The sequence below is a fragment of the Cucumis sativus genome, chromosome 3 (assembly GCF_000004075.3).
Source record: "Cucumis sativus cultivar 9930 chromosome 3, Cucumber_9930_V3, whole genome shotgun sequence".
In the NCBI taxonomy this organism is placed as follows: Eukaryota; Viridiplantae; Streptophyta; class Magnoliopsida; order Cucurbitales; family Cucurbitaceae; genus Cucumis; species Cucumis sativus.
The window spans coordinates 22,857,587-22,869,723 of NC_026657.2; the positions used below are offsets into that span (position 1 = coordinate 22,857,587).

Consider the following 12,137-nt stretch of genomic DNA (forward strand, 5'->3'; position numbering starts at 1 on the left):
TTTCTTCTTCCTCTACGTTTTCTCTCTCTTTCAAACCCTAATGAAAATTATTGGTGGCTTTGTTGAGTAGATTTATTACAGTAGAATGAAGAATGGAGAGTAGAGAAGAGATGCAACACAGTTTTTTACGTGGTTTGGCAAATAGAAGCCTACATCCACGAGGAAGGATCTCTTTTTCTTATTGAATATGAGTTACAAAATCACTCTTTTTCTCTCTCTCTCTTTTACATGGAAGTATGAATATGTCCAAAAGTGAGCTTTTGATAGAGAACACCTTTGTATATTTATAGGTGTTTTACATTAGCAAAGTTATTAAAAAAATGTAAAAATAAATGTGTTGGAATTCATTTGTTTTAACAATCTCCACCTGAATCCAACTTAAGAAAACTTTTAGATCCTTCCACTTAATCTTTGTCTTCTGATCTATCCTTTTTCAGGTAGGTCGAAACCTATCAGTTCGAAGCACTTCTGAAGCTTCAATGTTGAGACCGACTTAGTGAGCATATCAGCGGCGTTCTCAGAGGTATGAACTTTCAATACTTGAATTTCTCCAGCTTCAATTTTCTCTCGTATGAAGTGATATTTTATGTCTATGTGCTTTGTTCGGCTGTGGTATTGAGGATTTTTGGATAGGCGAATGGCACTTTGGTTGTCATAAAAGATTTTAACAATCGACTATTTGATTCCAAAGTCCCTCATCAATCCTTTAAGCCATAATCTCTCTTTTACACCTTCTGATAGTGCAATATATTCTGCTTCGGTAGTTGAGAGAGCAACAATGGATTGTAGGATTGCTTTCCAACTTATTAGATTACGACCGTAGAGAAAAACGTAACCGGTTAGGCTTCTCCTTTTATCACTGTCACCAGCAAAGTCTGAGTCTACATATCCTATTAGTTCTAGTTCTATTTCAGTGGTCCTTTGGTAGTTCAATCTAGCATTCTTTGACCAAATTAAGTATCTGATTATCCATTTAGTAGCTTCCCAGTGTCTTCTTCCAGAATTAGCCATATATTTGCTGACTAGGCTTGCTGAATAGGATAGATCAGGTCTTGTAGAGATCATTAGGTACATTAAACTTCCCACTGCTTGACTGTAAGGAACATTTTTCATTTGTAGCTTGTGTTCTATATCAGTTTCACTAGGGGAATTGACAGCTGATAGCTTAAAATGATGAGCAATAGGGAGAGTAACTGGTCTAGCATTAGTGAGGTTGAATCTTCTTATCACTTTTTCACAGTAGGATGTTTGGTTTATGCTCAGTGTAGATTGGTCCCTATCTCTAATGATGTCTATACCTAGGATCTTCTTAGATTCCCTTAAGTCTTTCATGTCAAATTATTTACTTAAAAGATTTTTTACATGTACCAGGTCTTCTTTAGAGCTTCCTGCAAGGAGCATATCATCCACATTGAGTAGCAAGTAGACCTTGTCTTTGTAGGTTGTTGTGTTTATATATAAACACACATATCATAGGAACTTTTTTGAAAACCTAAACTAGTAATGAAATCATCAAATCTTCTATACCAACATCTAGGAGATTGTTTTAACCCATATATAGACTTCTTTAGTAAATAATAGAGGTCTTCCTTACCTTGAACCTCATAACCCTTAGGTTGAACCATATAGATTGTCTCTTCTAGATAGTCATGGAGAAAAGTTGTTTTTACATCAAGTTGATCCAGTTCTAGGTTGTTTTGAGCAACTAGGGATAGGAGAAGTCTAATAGAGGTTTGTTTAACTACAGGGGAGAAGATTTCAGAATAGTCAATACCTTCTCTTTGAGTGAAACCCTTTGCTACCAGCCTTGCCTTGTACCTTGGTTGCGAGTTTTTAGTAATTCCTTCTTTGAGTTTGAAAATCCACTTAGATGCTATTGGTTGCATCCTTTAGTAGAGAAGCTAGTGTCCAAGTATCATTCACATTTAGTGAATTTATTTCTTCATTCATAGCTTCAATCCACTGTCTTGCATTGCTACTGTTCACAGCTTCATCAAAGGAACTTGGTTCTGAATCATTAGGAACTACAGTAGCATTCAAAACAAAACTTATGTAATTAGATTCAGCATACCTGGCTGGAGGGACAATTATCCTTCTTTGTCTGTCTCTTGCTAGGGAATATTGGCTCAAGTCAGGTTGTTCTTCAAGCATTTCATCTTGTTCTTCACTTAAGTTCTCCACTTGTTCTTGTTCAATAGCTGTAGGTTCCTCAGTAGGTTGAACACTTTTTCCTGTATTCTCCACCTCAATCTGAGTAGTATAGGATTGTGTGTCATCAAAGTTCCCTTCAGTGCTGCTTTTACCTTGCATAAACATTTTTTATTCTCTAAAAAGAACATCCCTACTGATTATAAACCTCTTGTTAGTAGGATGCCACAACTTGAAACCCTTTACCCCTTCTGTGAAACCAATAAACATACACTTAGCAGCCCTGACCTTTAGTTTCCCTTTATTTTGGTGAGCATACCCTACACATCCGAACACTTTAAGGTCACTTAGACTTGGTGGGTGTTTGGATCACTTTTTCTCAGGTGTTAGGAGACCTAAGGAGGTATGAGGGCTTCTGTTCAACGTGTGCATAACATAGGCAGCAGCTTCAGCCCAAAACTTTTCTTTTAGGATGACATCTGATAATAGACACCTTACCCTTTCCATTATAGTTTTGTTTAGTCTTTCTGCCACTCTGTTTTGTTGGGGTGTGTAGGTCACTGTTTTGTGTCTTGTTATTCCACTTTGCCTGCAAAAGTTATTAAACAACTCTCCACAAAACTCCAAACCATTGTCAGTTCTAAGATATCTAACATTTTTATCAGTTTGTTTTTATATCATTAGTTTCCATTCTTTAAGTTTTTCAAAAACTTGATCTTTAGTTTATAAGAAACAAATCCAACTTTTTCTAGAAAAATCATCAGTAAAAGATAGAAAATACCTTGAGCCACTTAGGCTTGGAGTGGATGCAGGACCCCATAGATCCAAATGGATGTAGTCTAGGATTCCTCTTGTTGTGTGTTGTGCTTTGGTGAAGTTTTGTTTTCTTGTTTTGCCTAGTACACAGTGTTCACAAAAGGACAACTTGCTGCATATGTCTTGAGGCAGAATGCCCTGTTTAGATAGTGCCTCAAGACCCTTCTGACTAATGTGGGACAATCTTTTATGCCAAATATCAACTTCTATTAGGTTTAGAGATAAAACTGTATTTGCCTCCTCTATCATTTCTACTCCTTTTATTATGAACAAATCATTTACCTTTTCCCCAACCAAGACTAACTTAGATCCCATAAACACTTGGAAAACTCCACATTTTCCTTTATATTCACACCCTAGAGAGTCTAACATTCTTAGGGAGATTAAATTTCTTTTAAGGTGAGGAACATGTCTTACATTTCTAAGGAGTTTTACAGTCTTATCTTTTAGTTTCATGGTAACTGATCCAATTCCAGCAATGTTACATTCATTATTATTCCCTATGAACACAGATTCTCCACTGATCTCTCTATAGGTATTGAACCATGCTCTAAAAGGTGTCATATGGTAGGTGCATCCTGAGTCTACGACCCAATCATGTTTTCCTAAGGGGTTGACATGGTTGGCTTGGTCTAAGGTTGATGCCAAGGCATCTGTGTAGGTAAAAGAGCTTTCTACTATAGAGACTTCTGGTTGTTTCCCTTTAGAATCTTTTTCTTTTTCTTGATTCTTTCTTTTAAGGAAAAAACATTCTTGTATGAGGTGTCCCTTCTTTTTACCTTATTTACATTTCTTTTTCTGTTTTCCTTTCTTGTCTTCATTAGAAAAGGATTTGTTACTGTTTTTACTTTGATTGTTTTGGGATTTACCTCTGACAAACAATCCATCACCACTATGATTTTCTTTGTGTGATGAATGTATTTCTAATTCTCTAGTTCTTAGAGCTGATATTATGACATCTGTTTTTACTGAGTCTCTTCCATATTTTAGAGCATTTTTTACTTCTTTGTATGCCTCGGGTAAAGAATTTAAAAGGACAATGCCTCATTTTCATCACTTAGTTTGTCCTCAAGGGTTTTAAAATCTGAAACTATTTTCTTGAATTCATCTAAGTTTTCAGATAAGGTTTTAGAAGGATCCATTCTATATGTGAAATTTTTTTCCCTTAGGTACATTTTGTTTGGGAGATCTTTAGAGGCATATAGGCTTTCTAGTTTCATCCAAACTTTATATGCTGTTTCTTCTTCTAGAACTTGCCTAATTATGTTGTCACTAAGGTTTAGTATTAGTGTTCCATAGGCATTTAATTTCATTTCTTCTTTTTGTGTTGCTGTGAGGGTTGTTGGAAGTTCTGAAGGATCTAAAAGGGCTTTATGAGACTTTTGCTGTCCAAGCAAGGCTTTGATCTTTGCTTTCCATAATGCAAAGTCTCCCTTTCCATCAAACTTCTCAATTTCTACTCTTGCTATAGCCATTTTCAGGTCTGTCTTTCTTTAATTTTCTCAAAGATTGAGTTTCTTGAATTTCAAGAACCTTGCTCTGATACCAATTTGTTGGGCCTAAAGGTATAATTTTGGTTTAGGCCTCTATTAGTGCAGGATGAAAGAAAGCATGGAGGAGAAGGAGACATGTAGGTCTAACTTGCAGCCGTACACGCGTGAAGAAGAGAAATTATTATTTTTGCATGTTGCAAAAAAGGAAAGAAAAGAAAATTAGGAAAAGAAAGGGGAAATAGAGAAATGTAATTACCTTTCTTTTTTTCTTCTTCTTCCTCTACGTTTTCTCTCTGTTTCAAACCCTAATGGAAATTATTGGTGGCTTTGTTGAGTAGATTTATTACAGTAGAATGAAGAATAGAGAGTAGAGAAGAGATGCAACACAGTTTTTTACGTGGTTCGGCAAATAGAAGCCTACATCCACGAGGAATGATCTCTTTTTCTTATTGAAGATGAGTTACAAAATCACTCTTTTTCTCTCTTTCTCTCTTTTACATGGAAGTATGAATATGTCCAAAAGCGAGCTTTTGATAGAGAACACCTTTGCATATTTATAGGTGTTTTACATTAGCAAGGTTATTAAAAAAATGTAAAAATAAATGATATTTACAATATGCATGTTTTGGTGATCTAATATAATTTCTCTAATTATAATTCGAAGTTGAAATAAGTTTAGGTGAAGACAACCATTATATACATTTAAAATATATATATAGAGAGAGAGATGGCATGAGGAAGGCATTTCTTTCTTAAGACGGCCGGTGTTTGAGTTAAAGGATCCAAAAAAAAGGAGCCGTATTTGACAATCTAATGTTGAAGTTTGATTGCAAATTCAATTTTGTAAGCACCACGAAACTTGGAAAAACACTTTTAATTTGACCAATCCACATTACTCGGAATCTCATTTTCATACTATCTAATTAATTCCTCTAAATCGGAATAATAACAGTCCTTGTTAGTGTTAGTGATCATGAATATTTGCTTTTCACCTTCTACTTCCTCTACGTACTTTTCAAATGAGGCTTTATCCTTTTCATCTTTTCTTCTTAAGTTTTTTTGGATGCTAGCTATATATTTTAAAATAATTACAATGTTTATAAGACTTTCATTTTTATTTATATTAACATCATACCTATTGATGCCAATACATAGAACCACTCTAAATTTTTATTTTGACACAAAAGAGATAAAAAATAATGATACTATTATAAAAGTATCATCAATTGAACTTTTTCATAATAAAAAAATAGTGATAGAAAGAGGATTAAGAATATATGGATGAAAACAAAGGGATTGTAATAGATAAAGTGTTGAAAGTTAGTTGATGAATAAATAGGAAAGGAAAAAAGAAAAGGAAAGTAGTTGGAGATGGAGAGATAAAAGAGGAATTGAGTTTGCGTTCAAATATGGTGAGCGTGTGGGGTTGCTGCCTTTAGCTTGCAAGCACGAGATACAGGTTTCCCCAAAGCAATCTCTCTTCCAATTTTTATTTGTTTTCTTCCCTAATAAATTCATCCATTTTTAAGATTACAAAATTATAATAATAATAATAATAAGGGATATAGTTTCTTGTGAATTTGATTTCCTTGTCTACTTACTTCCCTTTCCAATGAAAACTATTACTTATTTTGTTTTTATAATAATATATATACTCTCTTTTTTATTAATTAAAATATGGACATTCATATTTGTGTTTTGTTTCTTTTTATATGGATTACTATCCAAATTCCAATGTCTCCAAATAATAATATATTTCTTTTTACATTCACCAAGTACCAATTTTCTTATGCATGTTCTACCTACTTTTTCCACTTGAAAATTTATTAAATTAAAGTAAGATTCAATTCATCTAAAGGCTACCAAATTGAAATAGTTTGAAGCGTGTCTCACCCTAATTTAATCGAATTTGAAAAAAGAGGTTTAATCTTTCCTCAGTCTCGACTAAGATTTTGACATAATTGAGTCAAGATTGAGCTAGTGAAGTGCTAAATAGAGCATGCATATTATACTGTTTTCATAAACCATAGCCCCAGGATAGCTACAACAATTCAACCCTAAAACTATAACAATCTCAATTCCAACCTAAATTTCAACAATTTAAAACATAAACCTACAATTAATTTCAATATACATTTTATACCTACAATTTCATTCTTAAATTTCAAACAATTTCAACCATAAACCTATAACAAATTTCAATCCTAAACTTTAAACAATTTCTATTAACAAATTTCAATCAACTTTAATTTGAATATATATTCATTCAAAACATACAATTTTTAACTTTAAAATAAATAAAAAAAATTAAAAAAATTGATGTAGGGCGGTGGCGGCCAAATATGAAGACGGCGGGAGGACGGTGAGTGGTGGAGAACCCTAGCGCCAACGACGGAGTGGATGGTAGACGACAACAGATGACCTCTCTCTCTCTCGGCCTCTTCCTCTTTTCCTTCGTTTCATTTTAAGTTTTGTGTTCTATGAACACATAACTGAAATAGATAAGGGATCAACGACATCAAGATTGGTTGGAACTATCCCCAACATTTCACTTGATGACATCATGGAAAATTAAACAATTAAATAGTTATTTAGTTTTTCTCGATGCGGTCAATGTAGACGTCAGAGAAAGTGTACAAATTCCCGACGTTTAATTTAAAAATAAAATAAAATAACTCAAAATGGTGGATCATTCCCAATGTCTAAACGTATAGATCGGAATTAGGCTCTAACATTGACGCTTGTCAAGTAGCGTTGAAAATGATAGGCTGACAAACTCTTTGCCCCCGACGTTATTTTTGACGTTGAGAATGCTCTGATTTCTTGTCGCGGTCCAGATTAGAAGCCTAATCAAGGCTAGGTTAACTGTAGTTGTTGGAGCATGTGAGAGAGATACTTGTAGGGGAAAGAACGTAGGTGTTAGTTCAATTTGACTCCTTGACCTAGATTTGAGATGAAGCAAATATTCTAAGAGAAGAAAGAAAAAAAACTTAAAACTTATTACATGTATTTTGAACCTCTCCTATTGGAGCATTAAAAGTGTGTGTTAAACACTATTGTACAGTTTTTCTGTTGACTTTAGATAAATTATTCCAAAAAAAAAATTAGAAATATTGGTGTTGAAAAACATCTGCCCAAATCAATTGTAATATCTCAAATTTAGTGTATGAAATTATGATGGGTTAAATTATTTGTTTCAAGAAGTTTTGTTGTATTTGTGGATTGATTGTTGAATAGTTTAGTGTTGGTTACATTTTTGGCATGCATTTAAGTCACGATTGTGGATACTTCATCAAATATTTTTAAATCACGATTTGGAAGGGAAGAATATTTGATGAAGTAGAAGAATTGAAAATAATTACAGGAAGATACAATAATCCATAGAAGAAAAAAAGAGAATTAATGAATAGATATTATTTAAAAAAGAAGTGGAAAAAGGCAGTTGGAGAATGATGAAAGAGATAAGATGAATGAAAAAAAAAAAGAAAAGAAAGGAAAAAGGAATTCTGAATGCGTACGTCATATTAATATTAAAAGATGAAAATATTTGATGCATATCCACCGAAGACCGATTACATTATTTAATTAAGTAGGCATTGGAAAGTGAAGAAATAATAATATGGAGGGAAGGGGAATAGAAAGATAAAGGAGGAAGCCACTTGTGTTCACTATCAATGTGACTCTATGCTGACACGTGTACTCATTCAGCTTAATTAATTAATTAATTAATTAATTATGTTTTAAGTTAATATTATTAATCGCATTAAAGAAAGAGAAAAAAAAAAAAAAAAGAGAAAGAAAGGTGGTTGCTGTGTCTGCCAAACCACACCCGGCTAACTACGTAAGCACTCTCTCCACCCCACCGGCTGGGTCACTTTCAAATATGATGTATAATTGAGCATATGAATACGAAAATAGGAAACAAGGAAGAAGTGTGGTTAAATAAATATATTAAGTGTGGTTAAAAGGTGATGCGAGGTTTGAATTTTTCTGACATATATATAGAAAGCTTCCATCAGATTTTGTTGACCAAATATATAGGGTGAACATACATTTCTTTACGTCTAAAGCTTATTAAAGATGTAGGTCAAATTGAGAGTTTTCGGACGCAAAAAAAATTGTCAGAAAACATGACGTTGGTAGAAGTCGGTGTTTTCCAACGCATCTTGGTGCACGTCGGGGGAAGGCATTCCCCCTGACACAGACACATTAGCGTCAAAACTAGCTGGAATGGTTTAGGATTCCTTTGACATGGTGCTAGGTACGTCGGAAAATGAATCTCTATTTCTAACGTGGAAAGTGTAGCGTCGGAAGAGACAGACAATTAATTGGTCTTCCTCCGACATGGTGTCAGGTGTGTCGAAAAATGGGTATCTATTCCCGACATCTACAGTGTTGCGTTGGAGGAAGGGCAGATCATTAATTGTACGCTACGTCTTCCTCCAACGCGGTGGCAGCGACGTCGGGAATAGGTCAGGGATTTCCAACATCTACAGTGTTGCGTCGGAGGAAGGGCAGATCATTAATTGTACGTTACGTCTTCCTTCGACGCGGTGGCAGCGACGTCGGGAATAGGTCAGGGATTTCCAACATAGTGTTGCGTCGGAGGAAGGGCAGATCATTAATTGTACGTTACGCCTTCCTCCAACGTGGTGTCAACAACGTTGGAAATATGTTTAGGGATTTCCGACGTATCACTAATCACGTCGAAAATGGGTTTAGGAATTTTCGACGTATCACTAATCGCGTCGAAAATGGGTTTAGGAATTTCCGACGTGTCACTAATCGCGTCGGGAATAGGGTGCTATTCCCAACGCTTTCGTTGTGCGTTGGGAATTCTCTGTCTTTTTTAACTCCATTCTTTACAGAATGGAAACAGAAAAGAGAAAGAAAACCGAGAAAGGGAGAGGGATACTGAGAGGGAGATCGAGAAGAAGAGGGCATTGTCGTCCCCGTTGCCGTTGTCGTCTCCGTCGCCGTTGGTAAGTGGTTTAGTTTAGTTATTGTTTTGTTTTAGTTAATTAGTTTTAGTATTTAGATTTCAAATTAGTTTTAGGTTTTAGATTTTAGATTTCAAATTAGTTTTAGTATTTAATTTTTTTGAATTAGTTGTAGGTTTTAATATTGAAATTGAATTTGAAGTGTGTGTTAGGATTTTGAATTAGTTGTAGGTTTTAGGAATTTGAATTTGAATTTGAAGTGTTAAAGTTGAGATTGAAGTGTTGAATGTTGAGATTGAAGTGTTGTAATTGAGGTTAAAGTGTTGAAGTTGAGTTTGAATTTCAAATTTTGAATTTGAATTTAGGAATTAATGGATGATATTTTTTTAAAACAAATAGAGGAACTCCCGACGCACTAGACATCTTCCAACGCTATATTGATAGCATCCTCGACGTTCATACAACGTCAGAAATTGTTTAGGAACTTCTGATGCACACATGTTGTGCGTCGGGAGTTCCTCTTCCGATACATTTTTTTTTACTTGTGTCCGACGTATATTTATGTGTCGGAAAAGCCTTTTCCGACACTTTTCATATATCTCCCGAAGATTTTATGCGTCAAGAGAGCCCCCTTTCTTGTAGTGTATAAAATTTTTAGTACCTCATGTTTTGGATATTTTGTGATTGATTGAGGTGCTTTTCTTCTCCTTCCGCCCAATTATTTATTCTTCATTTTTGGAGGTTTTATGATTCATTGTGGGAGTATTTGTTTACAATTTGTAGAGTTTATTTTAAATAAGTGTTGTGGTGAGAATTTTACGCTATTTAGTCGAATATTTTGACACCGTTAACTTTGTTCCAAGATCCACAACTTTGAAGCCCGATATGCCTTGATGGCCTTGTTAAAAAATCAACAACAAAATAGATAAAGAGGGAGAAGAATATTATTTGTAGTGATTGACACATTATGTACTCCAGAGGATATTGAGGAAGAAAAATATTCTTCGAAAGAATGTTATAATAAAAATGATATAAATATTAAATCTATATAAATGAGAAAATTGTCACGAAACTAAAACTAAAAAGTTATGAAATAAAAGGGTAAAATGGAGCTAAAATATTTCTCCCCTTCCATCTGTTTATACTCATTAACTTTTTGAGATTTGTCCAATTTTTTAGACCGATCCTGAAAAAGAAGGAATTAAAGTTGAGGTGTGTTTTAGAAAGCCGTGAGGGTATTTATGAACTCTTCTCTTTCGCTAAAACTTTTACTATATATATATATATATAGAAAATGCAAAATAGAAGGAAATTTTATTAAAAAAAGAAAAAGATGAAGAAAGAAATGAGATGCACTTTTTGGTGGACAGAAACAAAAACAACAACATTGCATCGTTTTCTAAGTAAATATCTAATTGGAAACAAAGAAAAAGGGAAAAAAAGGAGTGAGGGAGCGTGGCACTTTAATCACCAACTCCCAATTCTTCAAAATAAATATCGTCTTAATACAAATTTTACACTAATTTCCTCTTTTTCATCCCCCCTCCCTTCTTGCTTTGCAATTCAACCAAACAAAATAATAATAAAACATAGAGTGAGAGAAATTAAAGAAAAACTTTTTCTTTGTTTTTTCAAAATATAATTATATTCTTACCGGACATAAGGGATAAATTTGGAATTTTGTTATTAAAATATTTTCTCAAAATATGGAAATTAAAAATGTTGTTTAAAACTTTAATGACAAAATTGAACTTAATGAATTCTTCCTAACCCTTTGTGCTTTCAAGAATTTATTTAAATAAGGTTGAACCATAAATTAGTCTACTTTAGCCTAAGAAAGGAATGAAGACAAAAAAAAAAAAGAAAAAGGAAATCATTTACTTTTCTTTTTCCAAACAAATTTGGTATTAAATGAGCATTGCAAAATCATTAACTAAAATTTATTGGTTATTTTTTTTTGAAGTTTTCCCATAGCTTAATGATGCCAATATTCCATTATTATGTATAAAATTTTAGATGTGGGAACTTAATTTGCTAATTTGTTTTCTAAAAGAGCAAATAGAAAGTGTCATAAGAACTCAACTTATCAACTTTAACACATTGTCATTTCTTGATGGTTTTAGGTTAAACTAAAACAACAATATTCAGTCATGAGTGAATCCAACCAACAAAATACCATAAATTATTGAACCAATTTCTTATTTAAATTTACTAGTGTGTTTTGTTTCTTCTTTTGAACATGAGATATTTTGTTTCTAGGGTTATTGTTATTAGTTGGTGTGTGTAAGTTGTGAGGTGCTTGTTGTTGTTTAATCTATATGTATGTCTACAAAAAAATTAGATATAATAGAGTTGAAAAATTGATGATACGAATTAGTGCAATGAATTAAGAGTGGAGTGGTAAAAATTAAATGTGTAATTTTGAAGAAAGAATATATGATATATGGTTAAAGGAACTGAGAAAGTTAAGATGTGATGTAATAAAGAGAGGACATGGTAAGGGCTAAACATAGACTGAGTTTTGAGACCCGAACAGAAAGGAACCAAATTCATGGACTGAGTTTACAAATTAGGCTTTAAAATGATGATAACAAATCCAAAAATTTCTCCTTTTTCTTTTCCCACATAATCCCACCAAGTTCTCCGACCGTAAATTTAACCCACTTGTTTGAAACTTTTTTTCTTTTAATATTATTCCTTTGAATTTTTTCTTTTTTGGCTCTCTGTCTGTTTGTTTGTT

The 12,137-nt window shown here is 33.5% G+C and overlaps 1 protein-coding gene and 1 long non-coding RNA gene across 2 annotated transcripts; one reads left to right on the top strand and one right to left on the bottom strand.

The window, feature by feature from the left end:
- Positions 1-675: 675 nt before the first annotated feature.
- Positions 676-1,332, bottom strand: LOC116402450 (secreted RxLR effector protein 161-like). Its single transcript, XM_031881698.1, has one exon. The coding sequence runs from the start codon at positions 1,330-1,332 to the stop codon at positions 676-678; it is 657 nt and encodes a 218-aa protein (XP_031737558.1).
- A 1,309-nt stretch (positions 1,333-2,641) lies between these two features.
- LOC116402654 lies at positions 2,642-4,928 on the top strand. The gene is made up of 2 exons (XR_004215117.1): positions 2,642-4,445; positions 4,530-4,928. It is a non-coding gene; the product is annotated as an uncharacterized LOC116402654 (long non-coding RNA).
- The last annotated feature ends 7,209 nt before the right edge of the window (positions 4,929-12,137 follow it).